The sequence below is a fragment of the Scyliorhinus torazame genome, chromosome 13 (genome assembly GCF_047496885.1).
Source record: "Scyliorhinus torazame isolate Kashiwa2021f chromosome 13, sScyTor2.1, whole genome shotgun sequence".
Taxonomy (NCBI): Eukaryota; Metazoa; Chordata; class Chondrichthyes; order Carcharhiniformes; family Scyliorhinidae; genus Scyliorhinus; species Scyliorhinus torazame.
The window spans coordinates 193,451,361-193,473,013 of record NC_092719.1 but is presented as its reverse complement, the minus strand read 5'-3'; the positions used below and the strand labels follow the sequence as shown (position 1 = coordinate 193,473,013).

Here is a 21,653-nt window from a genome sequence, read left to right as displayed (position 1 = left end):
CTGTTGACATCTCCCGGAATATGTCCAGCTAGAATTGGCAACCGAGGAGCCGGTACTGTGAGCACCGCTTTTCACGATGTATATTGTGAAGGCGGCACAGTGGGTTCAATTGCGGCCTTGAGTCACTGTCTTGTGTGGAGTTTGTAGGTTCTCCCAGTGTCTATGTGGATTTCCTCCAGGTGCTCTGGTTTCCTCCCACAGTCACAAGGTGCGCGTGTTTGGTGAATTGGCAATGTTAAATTGCCCCTTAGTGTCTAGGAATGGGCAGGTTAGGTTATGGGATTATGGGATGGGGCAAAGGTAGAATGCTCATTCGAAGGGTTGGTGCAGACTCAATGGGTTGAATGACCTCCTTCTGCACTGTAGGGATTCGATGATATCAATGGCCTAGTTTGGAGGGACAGGCAGAATTTCAAAATGTAAAACAAACAGTATAATTCTAAAGAGGGCGAAAGAACAGAGAGATCTGGGGGCATACATGCACAAATTGTTGAAGGTGATAGGTCCGATTAAGAAAGTAGTCAGAAAAGCATAAGGGATCTTGAAATTTATTACAAAGGCATAGAATACAAAAGTAAAGTAGTATGAAGAACCTTTACCAAACACTGGTTCAGATTCAACTACAGTAATGAGTCTAATTCAAAGAACTATTCAGATGGATGTGAAGGCTTTAGACAGAGTGCAGAAAAGATTTATAAGGATGGTTCAGGGATGAGGGACTTTGGTTACATGGACAGATTGGAGGAGTTCAGGTTATTCTCCTTGGAGAAGAAAATTAAGAGGTGAATAGATAAGAGTGTTCAAATTCACGAGGGATCTGCTCAGAGTAGACAGGGAAAAGCCGTTCTCATTGTCGGAACAGTTTTGAGTCAGATGGCACCAATTTAAGGGGAATGGCTATAGAAACAAAGGTAACACAAGGAAACACTTGTTAAGCAGAATCTGGAATGCAGTGCCTGAGAATTTGGAATCAATTGGCTTTGGAAAAGGAACTGGATAAGCACCTAAGAGAAAAGATTGGTAAAGGACAGGGGAGTGGGACTAACGGAGTTGTTCTTGCAGAAAGCCGGCACAGACATGACAGGCTAAATGTAGACAGCACAGGAGGCCTTTCTATGATTCCTAGAAATGGTTCATGATGCAGAATTGAAGAAAATATGTTCAGGTACGGATAAGGCCATTCACAATATGCACACACAAAGGAATGTCAGTGTCATGGTGATTGCCAAAATGGTTGAACTGGTGGAAATTCTAATGCCTGGAGTTATTTCCTTGTGTGGTCACAGCCCAGCCCCAGAAGGAGGGAACATCAAGATTACCACAGTATTTAAACAGGTCTGCCACAATCATCATATTTAGTCCAACTGGTCTCATCTAGTGGTTTTAGCAAAGATAATGTACATAAATATGTGCCCCCACTATGTATAAAGATTACCTCAGCCACACTACTGTGAAAATATTCCACAATAGCTCTTCTTTTCAAACCTGCTAGATGTCGGAGAGATTGGGAAGCAGAAAGGTGAAAAGGACACTGGTTTTCTTCAGTTAGTTTCTGCAGCAGTGCCTCTAAAGGATACAGAAGAGAACGGCTCAGCTCTGATCTGATGTTTGGTTGGCTGCTGTATAAAATCACAAAAGATAAAAACTTAAAAAGGAATTTCATCAATAGGATTAACCTAATGAAAATTTTGCGACAAGAAAATAAAGGAAAAGCATTTTCTAAACAAAGCTTTAACAATCCATGTGGAATGGAATAAGTTTTCCAAGCACTTCGGTTTTCTGTAACTACTTGCTGCCCTGAATTTGCTATCAGCATACATCATGGCTTATAAATCAACATTTACAACTTTGAAAAATCCTTCCAAAAATGGGGGTAGACTTGTCAGCCAAATATAAAGTGCGAAGCACCACTGTTGGTGCAGAGGTCCAATTTCTGTTAGTCAGTCACCATATGCAGTCTGCTCTGTGTGGGCATGGCATCTTAGCAGCATGGCTCAGATGACCTGCTTGATCCATACACCAACTTAAAATGAGAGTTTAACCCTAAACATATAACTGAGCTGAAAAATTGAAGACAACTCCTAATACATGCACAGCCAAAAACAAACTTATTAGATGATAAATTTGGGGGGAGCCTACGACTTATATGCCAAATATAGGCCTAAACTTGCATCTTGGCATCGGAAAAAATTGAATTGTCCCATGTACTGCGATTTATGGCTGTTGCTTTTTTAATGTAGTAACAGAAGTTATTGTGCTACCATTCTTTCACAAATGGATTCTTTCAGGAAGACCCATCTCTATTTAAAACAGAATCCTTGGCTTTGTATCTAGAATACGAAAACAAGGAAATAATTCAAACAGACAAGATCCTGGTTAAGTTACAATTGGAATGTGCTGACCTGTCCTGGGGATCCCATTATGGGAGGATATAAAAGCAATGGACAAGGCACAGCATTGATTCCTCAGATCTTCACAAGACTGAGGAAGTTATAGCTTGACACATTAGACCCAACTCTTCACACCCAACTCCACCCCCCACCCACACAGATGAGCTGAGGTGGTTATGGAGTAATCTCAAAGGTCAAGATTATGAAGGGTTCTGCATTAACTTTTTTTCCAGTGGTCAGCAAGGTAACAACATGTAGGGAAAGTTTCTTTGCCCCGACAATTGCATTTCTCTGTCACAAATTGCTCTTGAAGCAGTGATTAAAAGTGGTCTTAAAAAAATTATAGTTATGAGAGTATGATTGGACTTGATGGCTGGAAGTAAAGTATTAGTATAGACTTGATGGGCTAGATAGCCCATTTCTATGTTGCAGTTTTAAATGAAACAATTTTCAGATTACAGATGCGTTTCAGCTTTTCAGGCCAGCTGTGGTCATTACCATGGAGGACCCAATTTAGATCTTAAATTTCATCATGTACCTTTTACATTAAGTGTTCAAAGTACTGAGCTAAAGAAACATGAATACAGAGAGAAAGCAGAAAGTGCTGGGAAAATGCAGCAGGTCTGACAGCATCTACGAAAAGACAGAGTTAATTTTGAGTCTAATATGACTCTCCTCCATCATTCATTTTGGAGTTTTTCTCTGCGCAGATGCTGCCAAATTTGCTGAGTTTTCCCAGTATTTCATTTTTATTTCAGATCTCCAGCATCCGCAGTATTTTGGATTTATGAAAAACAAAATAGCCTTCTGCCATCAAGAAGGAATTTTAATGCCTAAATATAAGCACTGAGGGAAGCAAGGGAGGAAATTGCTGGGGCTTTGCTGGGAATTACATCTTTGTATCCTCATTGGGTGAGAACCCAGAGGACTGGAGAATAGAATCATAGAAATCATAGAATCATAGAAGTTTACAGCATGGAAACAGGCCCTTCGGCCCAACCAGTCCATGCCGCCCAGTTTTTTACCATTAAGCTAGTCCCAGTTGCCCGCACTTGGCCCATAACCCTCTATACCCATCTTACCCATGTAACCATCTAAATGCTTTTTGAAAGACACAATTGTACCATTTAGATGGTACAATTTAGAGAATAGCTAATGCGGTACAGCTGTTTAAGAAAGGTAGCAGGGATAATCCTGAAAACTATAGGCCGGTGAGCCTCACATCGATAGTAGGTAAATTATTGGAGAGAATTCTCAGGGACAGGATTCTACCCATTTGGAAACAAATGGATTCATTAGCGATAGACAGCATGGTTTTGTGAAGGGGAGGTCATGCCTCACTAACTTGATCGAGTTTTTTTTTGAGGAGGTGACAAAGAAGATTGATGAGGGGAGGGCGCCAGATGTTGTTTACATGGACTTCAGTAAAGACTTTGACAAGGTGCTTCATGGCAGACTGGTACAAAAGGTGTCACACGGGATCAAAGGCGAGGTGGTAATGTGGATACAGAACTGGCTCGGTCACAGAAGGCAAAGGATAGCAGTAGATGGGTGTTTTTCTGAATGGAAGGTTGTGACTAGTGGTGTTCCACAGGGATCTGTGCTTGGGCCTCTGTTGTTTGTAGTGTACATAAATGATGTGGAGGAAAATGTAGCCGGTCTGATTGGTAAGTTTGTGGATGACACCAAGGTTGGTGGAGTGGCAGATAGTGTTGAGGATTGTCAGAAGATACATCAGATAGGTTGGAGATTTGGGCAGAGAAATGGCAAATGGAGTTTAATCCGGACAAATGTGAGGTTATGCATTTTGGTAGGTCTAACAGAGGGGAAATATACCGTAAATGGCAAAACTTTTAGGAATATAGAAAGTCAGAGAGATCTGGGTGTGCAGGTCCACAGATCTTTGAAGATGGCAACACAAGTGGACAAGATAGTCAAGAAAGCATATGGAATGCTTGCCTTCATTGGAAGTGGCACTGAGTATAAAAATTTGTAAGTCATACTACAGTTGTATAGAATCTTGGTAAGGCCACATTTGGAATATTGCGCACAATTCTAGTCGCCACACTACCATAAAAATGTGGAGGCTTTGAAGAGGGGGCAGAGGAGGTTTACCAGGATTGTTGCCTGGTCTGGAGGGTGTTAGCTACGTGAAGCGGCTGAATAGACTCGGACTATTTTCATTAGAAAGATGGAGGTCGAGGGGTGACCTGATAGAGGTCTACAAGATTATGAGGGCATGGATCGAGTGGATGGGAAGGCGCTCTTCCCCAGGGTGGAGGGACCAGTCACCAGGGGGCATAGGTTTAAGGTCCGTGGGGCAAAGTTGAGAGATGTGCGAGGCAGGTTTTTTACGCAGAGGGTGGAGAGTGCCTGGAACGCGTTGCAAGGGGAGGTTGTGGAAGCAGATACATTAACGACATTCAAAAGACATCTTGACAAACACATGGATAGGATGGGTATAGAGGGATGCAGCACAAGGAAGTGCTGAGGATTTTGGCAAAGCTTTGTATCATGACCGGTACAGTCTTGAAGGGCTGAAAGACCTGTTCCTGTGCGGTATTGTTCTTTGTTCAACCTGATGCACACAGGTTTCTCCAGTTATACATTTTAAAGAAATTATTACACGTGTTAAGCATCACCTTTCTGAATAAAAGGGCAACACTGAATCCAATAGTCTTGGATTAATTATAATGTTAATTTTGTCATTATATGATCAACTGGACTTTAGAAGCTGCTATAAAATACATTCTACTCATCATGTGCTGGATCAATAACCAGATACAGATCATTCCAGTTTTTTTATTTTAACACTGCTAGCAACAAGTCGCATAGACTTGTAAAAGTTTCAACATCAATTGAAGAGTTCAAGCTTTGTGCGAAAGTACTATGTTTACATTAGTTTTTATACAGGAAACCAACCATACACAGTTTGAAGAGTACCCAGCAGGCACTGACATCAAAACTCTGGTTCACTGGGTTGTGCATGCCTTCATCAAAGCTGATAGACTAACTGCCAAGCAGAAAGGGAGACATTCAATTCCTCAAATAGAATTACCCAGTTCACAATCCGCCATTACCAATCATACAACTGCATCAATAAGAGTCTGGAGATCCACAGGACCGCCAATTCTGGCTTCCAATCGGCAAATACATGTATGCTTATAGGGGTGGGAGTGACTTGGTTTCTTTTGGACATGTCTAGATCATCTACCTTCTGAAACACATTTTAGGATTTGACTACCAACCATGCATTGTCCTGATATTACCTGTTTTCTGGAGAGTGACTGATGGTATTTGCAGAACATTTTTCCAAGCAGCTACGATCTGGAAAACGTCTGGATACCACAATCGACTTGACACCCCGAAGACTTGCTCTGAGTTGACTGAATTGTCGTAGAAAGTGGAACTTCTCATGAGGCAGCACAAAAACTGCTGTTGCAAGTTGATATCCAATGAAGAATTCAAGAACATGGCCATCTGAAAATGCAACTGTTTCAACTCTATGGGTTTTTTGCTTTGGGTTTAAAAGCAATGTAGCCAGTGGAATTCTGTTCACCTTAAATGGATATCTTGAATCCTCCTCTTCAGAAGCAGATCTCCTTTTTGCTGCTGCAGAGAAATCTACCCGTACAAAATAAAGATTCTGGGCTGTCAAAAACAGCAGACAAGGTATGTACATAGGTTTGAGATTCTCTTCTCTCTCAGGAAGAATTGGTGAACAGATTTCAGAATATAATGTTTTCTTGGACTCTGACTCAGTATCACTGACCACATCAGTTTGTTGAACAGATGAATTTAACACTTCTAACTCATCTTGCAGCATGACATTATCTCTAATCAGAATATATGCAGCAAAACTACCTTTAATATCAGTGTCATTTAGTGGGAGCTGCTGATACTGCAAAAGCTGAAGGATAAAGTCTTTTATAAGTGGCCCTTCATAATCAAGCCGAGGCAAATTTGAGATGGATACAGACTGTTGGTATAGAACAGTTTTTAAACACAAGTAGAAATCTTTGAGAATCTGGGAATCAGAGATAAAGAAGAAACAACCATGGGTTTTCATCTTCATTGAGACACACATTTCTGGCACTTCAAAGTTCACTTCCAAAATTTCTGAACAGGGAAGATAGAGTACCATCTGCATCTGAGAAATAACACTTTGCATATTCCCCAAAGGTTCATGTTGAAGAATCTGAAATACAGCTACAACACTGTCAGTCAACACAATGCAAGATGCAAACAACCGTAGTCCCTTGTTCACCTGAATACAAAGCGTCCACAGTACCTTTAATACATTACTGGCCTCAGTTCCTGCATTGGCAGAAACACGAGCAAGATCAATGTCTGAATTACATTCAAAAATATTTTCACCTTGATCGAGTCCCATCTCAAAATACCCAGCTTCAGTATGGAATACCTCAGGATGGTCAACAGGGCTTCCTGCGCAGTCAATCAATGTCTCAGTGGTATGTAGTTTCAATGCAGCTTGGTTAATCATTCCAGACAAATATGCAGCAAAGTCATGATTGCTGGCAGTGTATGACACACAGGAGAAAGGTAACACAAGTGTCATTGTAGGATTGTGTAATGTGTTCGGCACATCAGCTTGGGCAATTGCATTCTCAGGTCCAAACCTTTTTTGGGGGGAGACAAAAGATTTAAATGAGCCGGTGGAAATTATGCAAATGCTGTAGAAAGAAAAAAGATGTTGAAATAAAACCTAAAGTACAATTCAATATATATGTCAGACTACTAAGTAGTGATTAGTTGCAAAAAATATAATTGATCTGGATAATACATGGAAGACTGCAGTGTTTCAAAGATTCTTGCATAAATCATAGCTCATACTGTGTAATAAGACTTCACAATATTTTGTCATACGAGACTTATTCTGAATACAGGTTTTCAGTTGCGTTTTGAAAAGGCTACAACCCTGCATTATAATAGTAATAATAATCTTTTTATTGTCACAAGTAGGCTTACATTAACACTGCAATGAAGTTATGTGAAAAGCCCCTAGTCGCCACATTCCGGCACCTGTTCAGGTACACAGAGGGAGAATTCAAAATGTCCAAATTGCCTAACAGGCACATCTTTTGGGACTTGTGGGAGGAAATCGGAGCACCGAGGAAACCCATGCAGACACGGGGAGAACATGCAGACTCCGCACAGACAGTGACGCAAGTGGGAATCGAATCTGGAACCCTGGCGCAGTGAAGCACTGTGCTACCATGCCACCCTGTTAACAATATAGCCCTCCTCCAACAGTCCAAAGACGTGCAGGTTAGGTGAATTGGCCATGCTAAATTGCCTGTAGTGTCCAAAAAGGGTAGATGGGGTTATTGGGTTGGGGGATAGGGTGGAAGTGAGGGCTTTAGTGGGTCGGTGCAGACTCAATGGGCCGAATGGCCTCTATGTTCTAATCAAAAGCTAAAGATGCTATACTTTTGCCCAAAATTAATGACACCATTTTGTCTTGTGAGATAATGGTCTGTGCCATGGTTATTAACTCGTCAGCATCATTTGGTGTAGTTCAGGTGCCCCACTACAGCATTGCAGACTCTGCTACACTTTCTGCAGAGGAAGACAATGGACTGAGAAGATGCATGCCTTCTGTGGCCTCAGTTTAGTCTGGACTCTCTTCTCAGCTGGCTGAGCTTTTCATTTCTGGTTCCCTTTGCCAATGCCCTTTCACACAGTCTCCACAAGTCAGTCCAAAGTAAATAAATTGTATTAGTAAGAAAGATATGGTACACAATGTAGAATGATATGCCAGTTATCATTAGATTCTCTATATTGCTTGCAATGGCAATTGGGATTTTAAGGGATGTGGGCGTTGCTGGTTGGGCTAGCATTTATTGCCCATCCCTAGTTGCCCTTCAGAGGTGGTGGTGAGTTGCCTTCTTGAACCGCTGCAGTCCTTGAGGTGTAGGTGCACCCACTGTGCTGTTAGGGAGAGAGTTCCAGGTTGCTGCCCCAGCGACAGTGAAAGAACAGCGATATATTTCCTAGTCAGGATGGTGGGTGACTTGGAGGGGAACATCCAGGTGGTGGGGTTCCCAGGTATCTGCTGCTCTTCTCCTTCTAGATGGTAGTGGTCATGTCATTTAGCACAGTGATAGTGCCACACAACAGTATGAAGGGTACCCTCAATGGGAAGGCGGAACTTTGTCTCCACAAGGACTTTACAGTGGTCACTCCTATTGATACTCTCATGGGCAAATGCATCTGCAGCAGGCAGATTGGTGAGGATGAAGTCAAGTATGTTTTTACCTCTTGTTGGTTCCCTCACCACCTCCTGCAGTCCCAGTCTAGCAGCAAAGTCCTTTAGGACCCGGCCAGCACGGTCTGTGGTGGTACCACCGAGCCACTCTTGGTGATGGACATTGAAGTCCCGCACCCAGAGCAGTGCTTCCTCCGAGTGGTGTTCAACATGGAACAGTACTGCTTCATCGGCTGATTGTGGCCGGTACGTAGTAATCAGCAGGAGGCTTGCTTGCCCATGTTTAACCTGAAGCCACGAGACCTCATGGGGTCCAGTCGATGTTGAGGACTACCAGGGCAACTCCCTCCCAACTGTATAGCACTGTGCCATCACCTCTGCTGAGTCTGTCCTGTCGGTGAGACAGGACATACCCTGGAATGGTGATAGTCGTGCCTGGGACATTGTCTGAAAGGTATGATTCTGTGAGTATGACTATGTCAGGCTGTTGGTTGACTACTCTGAGTCAGCTCTCCCAACTTTGGCACAAGCCCCAGAGTTAGTAAAGAGAACTTTTTACAGTAACATCACTGCAGTGTTAATGTAAGCCTACTCATGACACTAATAAAGATTATTATTTGTAGGGTTGGCAAGGCTGGTTTGCCGTTGTCGTTTCCAGTGCCTGGTTCGATGCCAGGTGGTCCGTCCAGTTTTGTTCCTTTTTTGTGTTTTGGTAGCAGTTGAATACAACGGAGTGGCTTGCTAGGACATTTCAGAGGGCATTTGAGAGACAACCACGTTGCTGTGGGTCTGGAGTCACATGTAGACCAGACAAGGATGGTAGATTTCCTTCCCTAAAGGACATTAGTGAATGGTGCTGGTTTTTACAGCAATTGACAATGGTTTCATGGTCATCATTGGACTTTCAATTCCAGATAGTTATGGAGGTTAAATTTGATCACCTGCTGTGATGGGATTCGAACCCAGGTCTCTGCACTACTAGTCCAGCAATAATAGCACTATGCCACCGCCACCTGAGACAGACTGCAGAAACATGCAGAGACCAGAAAAACACCTATACTTACTGCTGAAGTGAAAAGAAGACAAGATGATGAAACCAAAAAATCAAGCCAAGTGCATCAAAAAATTTAAAGTTCTATATTAAAATTCCAAACAAAACAATCTACCCATTTTTACCAGATCTAGGAAACCTGGTAAAGAAAGTATATGGCATGCTTGCCTTCATAGGACGGGGTATAGAGTATAAAAGCTCAAAAATTATGTTAGTTATATAGTACATTGGTTAGGCCACATTTGGAATACTGTGTCTAATTCTGGTCACCACACTACCAGAAGGACGTGGAGACTTTGGAGAGTACAGAAAAGGTGCACCAGGATGTTGCCTGGTATGGAGAATATTAGCTTTGAGGAGAGATTGAATAAACTGGGATTGTTCTCCCGAGAGAGAAGGAGGCTGAGGGGCTACCTGATAGAAGTGCATAAAATTATTAGGGGTACAGATAGGGTGAACAGTTGAGAGTTTTTTTCCCTGGGCGGAAATGACAATTACAAGGGGGTACAACTTCAAGGTGAAGAGGGAAAGGTTCAGTGGAGATGTGCAGGGGAAGTTTTTTTTTAATAAACACAGAGGGTGGTGGTGACCTGGAATGCACTGCCAAGTGAGGTGGTTGAGGCAGATACGTTCGTGACCTTTGAGACTTATCTGGATAGGTACGAGAACAGACGGGGTATAGAAGGATACAGCCGGTTGGTCTAGATAGGACACGTGATCAGTGCAGGCTTGGAGGGCCAAAGGGCTTGTTGCTGTGCTGTATTGTTCTTTGTTCTTATCCACAAAAGAATAATTTACTGATACAGCAGCACAAGAATGCCATACCTCATATGTGGACAGTCAGGACATTCCTCAAGTGATTTCTTTTGAGATTTTATCTCCTGATTTGCAACCTGAAATAAAATTCAAACAAATGAAAATCTAATGAGATTTCAAAAATTGGATTTCAATAAGCTTCAATTACAACTTGTATTTACTATTTTCCTCAACCACCCTCCTTGCTTTTTCTCCACTTCTTCCGATGTATTTTTCTCTACTGATTGGAGCCAAGGAAGTGAGAGAGGCTCTCAAATTAATTTGCTCTCAGATCCACTCCCATATAGGAAAGTAAAAAGTGCAAACGTAGGTTGTTACACTCCTGTGACGTACTGAGCACTTTGCTGTAAATGCCAATCAATCCTTCGGTGAGGTAATTCCAAAAGGTTATATCACTGCCAATTTTGATAAAGGTGCTGAAAAGGCAGCATGGTATGTAATGATATGTAATGGAACCTACGAGGGAACAAGCGGTCCTAGATCTTATCCTGTGTAATGAGACAGGATTGATTCAGGATCTCACAGTTAGGGATACTCGCGGAAGGAGCGATCACAATATGGTGGAATTTAAAATACAGATGGAGGGTGAGAAGGTAAAATCAAGCACTAGTGTTTTGTGCTTAAACAAAGCAGATTACAATGGGATGAGAGAAGAACTAGCTAAGGTGGACTGGGAGCAAAGACTTTATGGTGAAACAGTTGGGGAACAGTGGAGAACCTTCCAAGCGATTTTTCACAGTGCTCAGCAAAGGTTTATACCAACAAAAAGGACGGTAGAAAGAGGGAAAATCGACCGTGGATATCTAAGGAAATAAGGGACAGTATCAAATTGAAGGAAAAAGCATACAAAGTAGCAAAGATTAGTGGGAGACTAGAGGACTGGGAAATCTTTAGGGGGCAACAGAAAGCTACTAAAAAAGCTATAAAGAAGAGTAAGATAGATTATGAGAGTAAACTTGCTCAGAATATAAAAACAGATAGTAAAAGTTTCTACAAATATATAAAACAAAAAAAGAGTGGCTAAGGTAAATATTGGTCCTTCAGAGGATGAGAAGGGAGATTTAATAATGGGAGATGAGGAAATGGCTGAGGAACTGAACAGGTTTTTTGGGTCGGTCTTCACAGTGGAAGACACAAATAACATGCCAGTGACTGATGGAAATGAGGCTATGACAGGTGGGGACCTTGAGAGGATTGTTATCACTAAGGAGGTAGTGATGGGCAAGCTAATGGGGCTAAAGGTAGACAAGTCTCCTGGCCCTGATGGAATGCATCCCAGAGTGCTAAAAGAGATGGCTAGGGAAATTGCAAATGCACTAGTGATAATTTACCAAAATTCACTAGACTCTGGGGTGGTCCCGGCGGATTGGAAATAGCAAACGTGACACCACTATTTTAAAAACGAGGTAGGCAGAAAGCGGGTAATTATAGGCCAGTGAGCTTAACTTCGGTAGTAGGGAAGATGCTGGAATCTATCATCAAGGAAGAAATAGCGAGGCATCTGGATGGAAATTGTCCCATTGGGCAGACGCAGCATGGGTTCATAAAGGGCAAGTCGTGCCTAACTAATTTAGTGGAATTTTTTGAGTACATTACCAGTGCGGTAGATAACGGGGAGCCAATGGATGTGGTATATCTGGATTTCCAGAAAGCCTTTGACAAGGTGCCACACAAAAGGTTGCTGCATAAGATAAAGATGCATGGCATTAAGGGGAAAGTAGTAGCATGGATAGAGGATTGGTTAATTAATAGAAAGCGAAGAGTGGGGATTAATGGGTGTTTCTTTGGTTGGCAATCCGTAGCTAGTGGTGTCCCTCGGGGATCAGTGTTGGGCCCACAACTGTTCACAATTTACAGAGATGATTTGGAGTTGGGGACCAAGGGCAATGTGTCCAAGTTTGCAGACGTCACTAAGATAAGTGGTAAAGCAAAAAGTGCAGAGGATACTGGAAGTCTGCAGAGGGATTTGGATAGGCTAAGTGAATGGGCTAGGGTCTGGCAGATGGAATGCAATGTTGACAAATGTGAGGTTATCCATTTTGGTAGGAATAACAGCGAAAGGGATTATTATTTAAATTTTAAAATATTAAAACATGCTGCTGTGCAGATAGACCTGGGTGTGCTAGTGCATGAGTCGCAAAAAGTTGGTTTACAGGTGCAACAGGTGATTAAGAAGGCAAATGGAAGTTTGTCCTTCATTGCTAGAGGGATGGAGTTTAAGACTAGGGAGGTTATGCTGCAATTGTATAAGGTGTTAGTGAGGCCACACCTGGAGTAGTGTGTTCAGTTTTGGTCTCCTTACTTGAGAAAGGACGTACTGGCACTGGAGGGTGTGCAGGGGAGATTCACTAGGTTAATACCAGAGCTGAAGGGGTTGGATTACGAGGAGAGGTTGAGTAGACTGGGACTGTACTCGTTGGAATTTAGAAGGATGAGGGGGGATCTTATAGAAACATAAAATTATGAAGGGAATAGATAGGATAGATGCGGACAGGTTGTTTCCACTGGCGGGTAAAAGCAGAACTAGGGGGCATAGCCTCAAGATAAGGGGAAGTAGATTTAAGACTGAGTTTAGGAGGAACTTCTTCACCCAAAGGGTTGTGAATCTATGGAATTCCTTCCCCAGTGAAGCAGTAGAGGCTCCTTCATTAAATGTTTTTAAGATAAAGATAGATAGTTTTTTTGAAGAATTAAGGGATTAAGGATTATGGTGTTCAGGCCGGAAAGTGGAGCTGAGTCCACAAAAGATCAGCCATGATCTCATTGAATAGTGGAGCAGGCTCGAGGGGCCAGGTGGCCTACTCCTGCTTCTAGTTCTTTCTTATGTAAAAGGAATGTAGCAACGTGGATACAAAGTTTGTTATAAAATATAATATTAATCAGAACACAGGACAAAAATCCAAAGCAATGTAGCTAACTTGAGACAAATCACCAATATGTGTCAAGTTTTGTGAACACTACATTAGGAAAGATGTCAAATATTATGGAGCAGATGACAAGAGATCAGTATCATCTTGGCAAAGAGGTTCTAGTTATTGAGAAACTTGGCTTTTTTTCTTAGGTGGACATATGACAGGTGTTCAAATTATCCAAGGCTTTGATAAGGTGAACAGGGGTACACTATTTCTTTTGTTTCTTAATACACAACTGGAGGACAGTAATTGGAAGATCAGTAGCAAAAGACTGAAGAGAAAGGTGAAGGGTTTTTTGAAATAAAACAAGCCGTTAGAAAATGAAATGCCTTTATAAGAAACAGTGGTAGAAGAGTGTTTAAAGGCAAAGAGGATAAATATTTGGAAAGGTATGGGGAGGAGGGAAGGAACAGGTTATGTAGCTAGCTCCACCAGAGAGCCTGCAGAGGCACAACTGGCCAAATGCTCTCCTTGGGACTATGAAATTCTGTGATATCTTGCAATTCCTTGCTTGGCTAATGTGGATACAAAGCCATGAGCTAATCCCAATTCTGCTTAAACTTGCAACTCCAGAACAATGATGCACTTGGTTTATGCTGATATTTGTGCTGAGTCATATATTTCGGATTGTGGAAACCTAGTAATATTTACACAGCAGTTCCACAATTTGAACTAGTACAGGTTTTAATCAAATTTTACTGCATGGAAGACAGTCACTGGGCATCGGTCACTGGGAGTGGTTTGAAATGAGAAAGTAAACAAAACTGATCACCACTAATGCTTTCAATCAGGTTGAACTGATTTGCAATACTGTAACAATTTGTTTTTTGAAGTGTGAAACAAAACGTGACCCACTGGCACAGCAAATTACCAGACCACAGTAAGACGGTGTCTCATTGTCAGGATTTCTTCACCTTCAGAAAAGGTGCTGATCAAGATTTTTCTGCTTCAAAAGATGAGGGGATATAGGGAAAACAAAACTGACAAGTCCCAGTTACTAAACAGGATTAGAGCTCAACTGTCTTCACTCATAGGAATATAAATTAGGCCATTCAGCCCTCAATACTATTCCATCAGAGTGTGGGAGAAGTTCCAGATTTCCCCACAAGAAATAGCTTCTCCTCTATCTACCAAATCTTAAAACATCCAACCGCAACTTACACATGCAAGCTAATACCCCTTCCCCACCCAGTATCATTCTGGTGAATCTACACTGCACTGCACCCCTTTGAGGCCAATACATTCTTCCTGAGGTGAAGGGATTTCATGAGCATCTCACATAGAAGACATACATAAAACCAGCTTTTTTCACTGTACAAAGCATTCACATTAACAAAATGCAGCCTGTGGCAGGATGCTGGCATATCAATTGAGGAAACAGCAGCAAGGGAGATCGGGAAAGTGTAGGACAGGGGGGGCACACGGTCTTGGGCCCAGTGGGGGTGAACGGGGATTTCTACAGGAGGCTGTACGAGTTGGATCCCAGCCTGGGTGGAGGGAAGGAGGCATTTTTTGGAGGGGATTTGAGTTCCCGAGAGTGGAGGACCTGGTGGAGGGGCTGGGAGCCCCATTGGGCTGGGGCTTGAGGTGATGCAGTCGGGCAAGGCTCCAGGCCCGGGTGGAAACCCAGTGGAATTTTATAAAAAGCTTTTGGGGGTCCTGGGGTCTTAGCTGGTGAGGGCGTTTAACAAGGCGAGGGAGCGGGTGGTGCTTCCCCCCCGATGCTATCGCAGGCCTCGATCTCCTTGATTCTAAAACGGGACAAGGATCCGGAGTAGTGTGGGTCCTATAGGCTGATCTGACTAATGAACATGGATGCCAAATTATTGGCCAAGATGTTGGACTCGAGAATAGAGGACTTTGTGTCAGGGATGATAGGGGAGGACCAAACGGGATTCGTGAAGGGGAGGTATCTGTCAGCTAACATTAGGAGATTATTGAATGTGATAATGATGCCACCTGAGTGACGGGATGTGGAGCTCGCCATGGACGTAGAGAAGGCCTTCGAATGGGAATATTTGAGAGAGGTGCTGGAGCGGTTTGGGTTTGGACAGGAAATTGTGGATTGGGTCCAACTGCTGTATCTAGCACCAGTGGAGAGTGCGCGGACAAACCGGTGAGCACGGACTATTTCAGGCTGTATCGGAGTTCGAGGCAGGGATGTTCACTCTCCCCATTGCTCTTTGCCTTGACTATAGAGCCACTGGCAATGACGTTGAGAGCGTCGAGGGACTGGCAGAGGATAGTATCGGGGGTGGGATGAATAATAGGGTTTTGCTTTATGCAGATGATTTGATGCTGTACATTATGGACCCGTTGGGAGGTATTGGGGGAGATTATGGGGATCTTAGAGGAATTCTGCCGGTTTTCGGGGTATAAATTGAACATGGGGAAGAGCGAGGTCCAGGCGAGGGGGCAAGAGAAGATATTGGGGGAGATGCTGTTTAAGGTGGTAGTGGTTGGGGGAGAGGGGGGGGGGGGCATTTGGTACTTGGGCATTTGGGTGGCGCTGGGGTGGGAACAGCTGCATAATTTGAATTTGGCTCGGTTGGTAGAGCAGGTGAAAAGGGACTTTAGGTGCTCTGTTATCATTGGCGGGGAGGGTTCAAACAAAGATAATGGTCTTCCCAAGGTTCTTGTTTGTGTTTCAGTGCCTCCCAACTTTTATTCCCAAAGCGTTTTTAGGAAGGTGAACGCAGTGATTTCAGGATTTGGGGGGGGGGGTGAAATAACCCTGCCGGTGAAGAAGGTGCTGCTGGAGTGGGGTCGGGGGGGGATTTGGCTCTCCTGAATTTATAAATTACTACTGGGCGGCAAACATAGCGATGGTCAGGAAATGGGTAGTGGGGGAGGGGTCGGTATGGGAGCGGATGGAGGCAGCCTCATGTAAGGGTAAGAGTTTGGGGGCACTATTAACAGCGCCTCTGCCATTCCTGCCGGCCAGGTACTCCACAAGCCCGGTGGTGGTGGCGGCCCTGAGGGCATGGGGGACAGTAGCAACAGCATTTGGGGTTGGAGGAGGCTTTGGTTTGGGCACCTATATATGGCAATCGCCGGTTTGTTCTGGGCGCAGCGGGGGAGGAATTTGAGCTGCCCGGTAGAAATGGGTTCCAGTATTTGCAGATGAGGGACTTTGTGCGGAGGCAGGTATCGAGCTTTCCGCACATACTGCCCCGAGGGCTGCAAGATAAGGGGGCGTCAAAAACGGGAGTAGGGGAAGGGAAGGTGTCGGAAATTTATAAGGAGCTGGTGGACTGAGAGGGTGCCCCAGTAGGGGAGGTGAAGTGTAAGAGGGAGGAAGAATTGGGTTGGGAGCTGGAGGCTGGGCTGAGGGAAGATGCCCTGAGGAGAGTTAATACATCCTCGTCGTGCGCCAGGCTTAGCCTTATTCAGTTTAAAGTGGTCCACAGGGCAAATATGACTATGGCTCGGATGAGCAGGATGTTTGAGGGTGTGGGCCCGTGAACCCATGCCCATGTTCTGGGCATGTCCAAAGCTTGGGGGGTTCTGGTAGGGGTTTGCCAACTTCATGTCGGAGGCTCTGAAAGTTGAGGGTGATCCCGAGTCCAGAGGAGGCGATTTGTGGTGCGTCAGAAGACCCGGGAGCCCAGGGGAGAGAGAGGCCGATGTCTTGGTCTTTGCCTCCCTGGTAGCCCAGAGACAGATTTTGTTAGAATGGAGGGACTTGGACACCCCCCCCCCCCCCCCCCCGAAGTCAGGGGTGTGGGTTAGTGACATGGCTGGGTTTCTCAGGCTAGAGAAAAGAAAGTTCGAGGGGCTTTGTGGAAGTTTTTACTCGGAGGTGGCAGCCGTTTATCGACTTTTGTTGAAATGTATAATATAAATGCCTCAATAAATTATATATATTTTTTAAATGCAGCCTGTAAAATAATTGTAACACTTTTTCAATTCCTACCAACTATGAAATGCGTGCGATAACATTACCTTGCTCTTGGTTTCGTACAGATTTGCTGTGTTGGAGCATCCCTGGGTAATTGTAGAAGTCATAGGAGTCAAACTGTCATTTTGATGTAAATTGCTGAGTAGGGCTGATTTAGAACCTATTTCTGCAATAGAAATGAAAATCTGGAATTATTCATTGTAATCACAGCTTGGATGCATGGCCAATAAATATCAAATGTCTCCTTTTATTATTTTACTGGAGGATTAATCACGGCTGCACTAATGAGCCTGGCCAAATCACCTTCAATATTTCCCAATAAAAGGCTAATATTTCAGTTTTATTAGCTTATGCAAAAACAGTAATGCCCTATAACCTTTCCACCTGTGACAGAATCTTCTGTATTAAGAAGCAATTCAAATGAATTTAAGCTTGATGATATAATTTAAAACTGGAATGAAAATGCCAATGGCTCTATACGTTAGTTCACCATGCAGCTTAAATTTTTTTTAAGTGATGGCAGGGGAGGAAGCAAAGACGACAACAAAGCAACTGGTCAAGAACAAAAACAGTTTTTAAAAAGCTACAAGGATTCACCATCTTACTGGGCACTATTATGATGCATGTGTATAGTTATCAAATCAATGAATGAATGAATGAAAGTTCTGCATTTCACAACCACTGTATGACCCAAAGTGTTTTAAAGCCAATGAAGTACTTTTGAGAAGTGGTCAATGTTGTAATATAGAAAACATGGATGTGGATATGCCGCCGTTGAACTGGGGTGAGCACAGTAAGAGGTCTTACAACACCAGGTTAAAGTCCAACAGGTTTGGTTTCGAATCACTAGCTTTCGGAGCACTGCTCCTTCTTCAGGTGAATGAAGAGGTATGTTCCAGAAACACACAATATACATAGACAAAATCAAAAATGCACAACGATACTTTGAATGAGAGTCTTTGCAGGTAATTAAGTCTTTGCAGGTCCAGATGGAGCAGGTTAAAGAGGTGTGAATTGTCTCAAGCCAGGACAGTTGGTAGGATTTCGCAAGCCCAGATGGTGGGGGGTGAATGTAATGTGACATGAATCCAAGGTCCCGGTTGAGGCCGTACTCATGTGTGCGGAACTTGGCTATAAGTTTCTGCTCGCCGATTCTGCGTTGTCGCGCGACCTGAAGGCTGCCTTGGAGAACGCTTACCCAAAGATCAGAGGCTGAATGCCCTTGACTGCTGAAGTGTTCCCCGACTGGAAGGGAACATTCCTGCCTGATAATTGTTGCGCAATGTCAGTTCAGCCATTGTTGCAGCGTCTGCATTGGTCTCGTCAATGTACCACGCTTCGGGATATCTTTTCCTGCAGCGTATGAGGTAGACAACATTGGCCGAGTCGCACGAATATGTACCGCGTACCTGGTGGTGGTGTTCTCGCGTGTAATGGTGGTACCCATGTCGATGATCTGGCACGTCTTGTCGAGATTGCCATGGCAGGGTTGTGTGGTGTAGTGGTCGCTGTTCTGCAGGCTGGGTAGTTTGCTGCAAACAATGGTTTGCTTGAGGTTGCGCGGTTTTTGAAGGCAGGTAGTGGGGGTCTGGGGATGACCTTGGCAAGATGTTCATCTTCATTGATGACGTGTTGATGGCTGCAAAGATGATGCCGTAGTTTCTCCGCTCCGGGGAAGTACTGGACGACGAAGGGTACTCGGTCAGTCGTGCTCAGTGTTTGTCTTCTGAGGAGGTCGGTGCGGTTTTTTTGCTGTGGCGCGTTGGAACTGTCGATCGATGAGTCGAGCACCATATCCTATTCATACAAGGGCATCTTTCAGGGTCTGTAGATGTCTGTTACGCTCCTCCTCTGAGCAGATCCTGTGTATGCGTAGGGCTTGTCCATAGGGGATGGCTTCTTTAATGTGTTTAGAGTGGAAGCTGGAGAAGTGGAGAATTGTGAGGTTATCCATGAGCTTGTGGTACAGTGAAGTGCTGAGGTGACCGCCCTTGATGGAGATGAGTGCGCCAAGAATGCAACCGATTCTAGAGAGTATACCATGGCAAGTCTGATGGTGGGATGGAACTTATTGATGTCACTGTGTAGTTGTTTCAGTGATTCTTCGCCATGGGTGCAAAGGGAAAAAAATGTAATCGATGTATCAGGTGTAAAACATCGGTTGAAGGTCCTGTGGGGTGAGGCGGCCTTGTTCAAACTTGTGCATGAAGATGTTGGCATATTGAGGTGCGAATTTGATCCCCATGGCTGTGCGTGTGTCTGGATGAAGAACTTGTTGCCGAAGGTGAAGACGTTATGATCCAGAATGAAGCAGATGAGTTGCAGAATTGTGTCTGGAGATTGGCAGTTGTCGGTGTTAGAGTACTGAGACTGTTGCAGCAATGCAGTCATCATGGGGGTGCTACTGTAGAGTGCCGAGACGTCCATTGTGATGAGGAATGTTCCTGATTCAACTGGTCCATGGGTGCTGAGTTTCTGTAAGAAGTCCGTCATATCGCGACAGAATCTGGTCGTTTCTTGTACGATGGGTTTCAAGATGCCCTCGATGTAGCCAGAGAGGTTCTCACACAGGGTCCCATTGCCTGTTACGATAGGATGGCCTGGTGTGTTGGCCTTGTGTATTTTCAGGAGGCAATAGAGATCTCCAACGCAGGGAGTACGTGGAATAAGAGCACGTAGGGTGCTCTGTAGGTCTGGATCCAAAGTCTTGATCAGTCTGTTGAGTTCGCGGGTGTGTTCCTTGATCGGATCTGCGGGTAACTGTCTGTAGTGTTCTTGGTTGTTCAGTTGTCGGTACACTTCTTTGCAGTTGTCTGTTCTGTTCAGTATGACGGTGGCCACTCCTATGTCTGCTGGTTTGATGACAATGTTGCGGTTGGTTATGAGCGCGCGGATGACGTTGCGTTGTGCTTGGGTGACTTTTGGGCTGTCTTGTAAATGCAACTGATGAATCTGGCATTGACGCGACTCCTGACGGCTTGAGCATACATGTCGCGTCTAGGGCAGCGGCCTTCCGGAGGGGTCCAATTCGACTCTTTCCTCTTCGGTTGCCGCACCGCAGATCACTCGGTCTGCTGTTCCGGTTCATTGGTTGGCTCACTGGGTTTGCTGTCGGCCTCTTGGGGTCTGTGGAAGAACTCCCGGAGCCTCATCCGCCTGATGAATTCCTCCATGTCTGCCGCGAAACTGATGGGGTCCATTTTGGGGGCGGTCCAGAAATTGAACCCTCTGCTGAGGACTTCGATTTTGTCTGGTTGAAGGGTGTAGTCCGACAAGTTGACAATAGATTTCCCTGTATTGTTTTCTACTGTGGTACCGGGGGTGGCTTGGTTGCTGCTGCTGGTGATGCAGAGTTTCTCAAGCTTCCTGTTCCTTGGTGTGCATATAGGTGGCGTAGTAGCGTTGTCTCATCTGTTTGGCTGGTTTGCTGCACCCTGAGCACAAGTTGAGAATATGGACTCTATCTTGGATTCCAGGTTGCAGCATCTGCTGTAGAGCTGGTGTACGAGGTGGTTGAGGTGAGAGGGGTGTGCGACGGCAGAGTCTCTCAGTGTAGTCTGTGTTGTATTTACTTAATTACCTGCAAAGACTCGCATTCAAAGTATCATCTTGCATTTTTGACTTTGTCTATATGTATGTTTCTGGAACCTACCTCTTCATTCAGCTGAGGAAGGAGCAGTGTTCCAAAAGCTAGTGATTCGAAACAAACCTGTTGGACTTTAACCTGGTGTTGTAAGACTTCTTACTATCACATGAAAACACAGCAGCCAATTTGTACACTGCAAGTTCCCACAAACATCTCACAAACATCATTGTGATGATGACCAGGTAATCTGTTTTTGTAATGTTGATTGAGGGTTGAATATTGGCTTGGACATTGGGGATAATTCTCCTATGCTGCTTTGAAATAATGCCATGGGATCTATTACATCGACCTGAAAGGACAGGAGGGGGCCTTGGTTTAATGTCTTGCCTGAATGACAGCATATCCAACAGTGCAGCACTTTTTCAACACTGCAGTGCCAACCTTGATTTTTGTGCATATATCCTGGACTTGAAGCTATAACCTAACTCAAGAGGAGCAAGTACTACCCACTCAGCCATTGCTCGACACCTAAATAGCATCAGGTTCAACAGTGAGATCTCTACAAATAAACAGTCGCCCAATATTCACTGTTTCGGCACACCCATGAATAATGTACACTCAAGGAATTTGCCTAAGGAAGCTAGTATCACTAAAAGCCCATACTCAAGTGCAGAGTAAAACAATTAAGTGATGGAAGGGGAGGGAGCAAATATGATAAAACAAATTAGAATAGAATAAATTGGTATCACTCCTTTGTTCACCCAAGGA

General features: G+C 44.1%; 1 protein-coding gene across 8 annotated transcripts in view; it reads right to left on the bottom strand.

Annotated features, from left to right (window-relative positions):
• Positions 1-21,653, bottom strand: part of nisch (nischarin) — a 73,867-nt gene that overhangs the window by 18,981 nt on the left and 33,233 nt on the right. For 5 of the 8 annotated variants that reach the window (XR_011934193.1, XM_072472653.1, XM_072472654.1 and 2 more), the window contains 4 exons: positions 17,344-17,465; positions 10,496-10,563; positions 5,660-7,030; positions 1,436-1,619 (listed from right to left, as the gene is read on the bottom strand). Coding sequence is in view for 6 of the 8 variants with exons in the window: in XM_072472653.1 (XP_072328754.1) it covers positions 1,436-1,619; positions 5,660-7,030; positions 10,496-10,563; positions 17,344-17,465 (1,745 nt within the window). In the remaining 2 variants the exon portion in view is untranslated. Of the gene's footprint in view, positions 1-1,435; positions 1,620-5,659; positions 7,031-10,495; positions 10,564-17,343; positions 17,466-21,653 lie in introns of those variants that run through there. The other 3 variants (XR_011934194.1, XM_072472657.1, XM_072472658.1) reach the window with 3 other exon arrangements.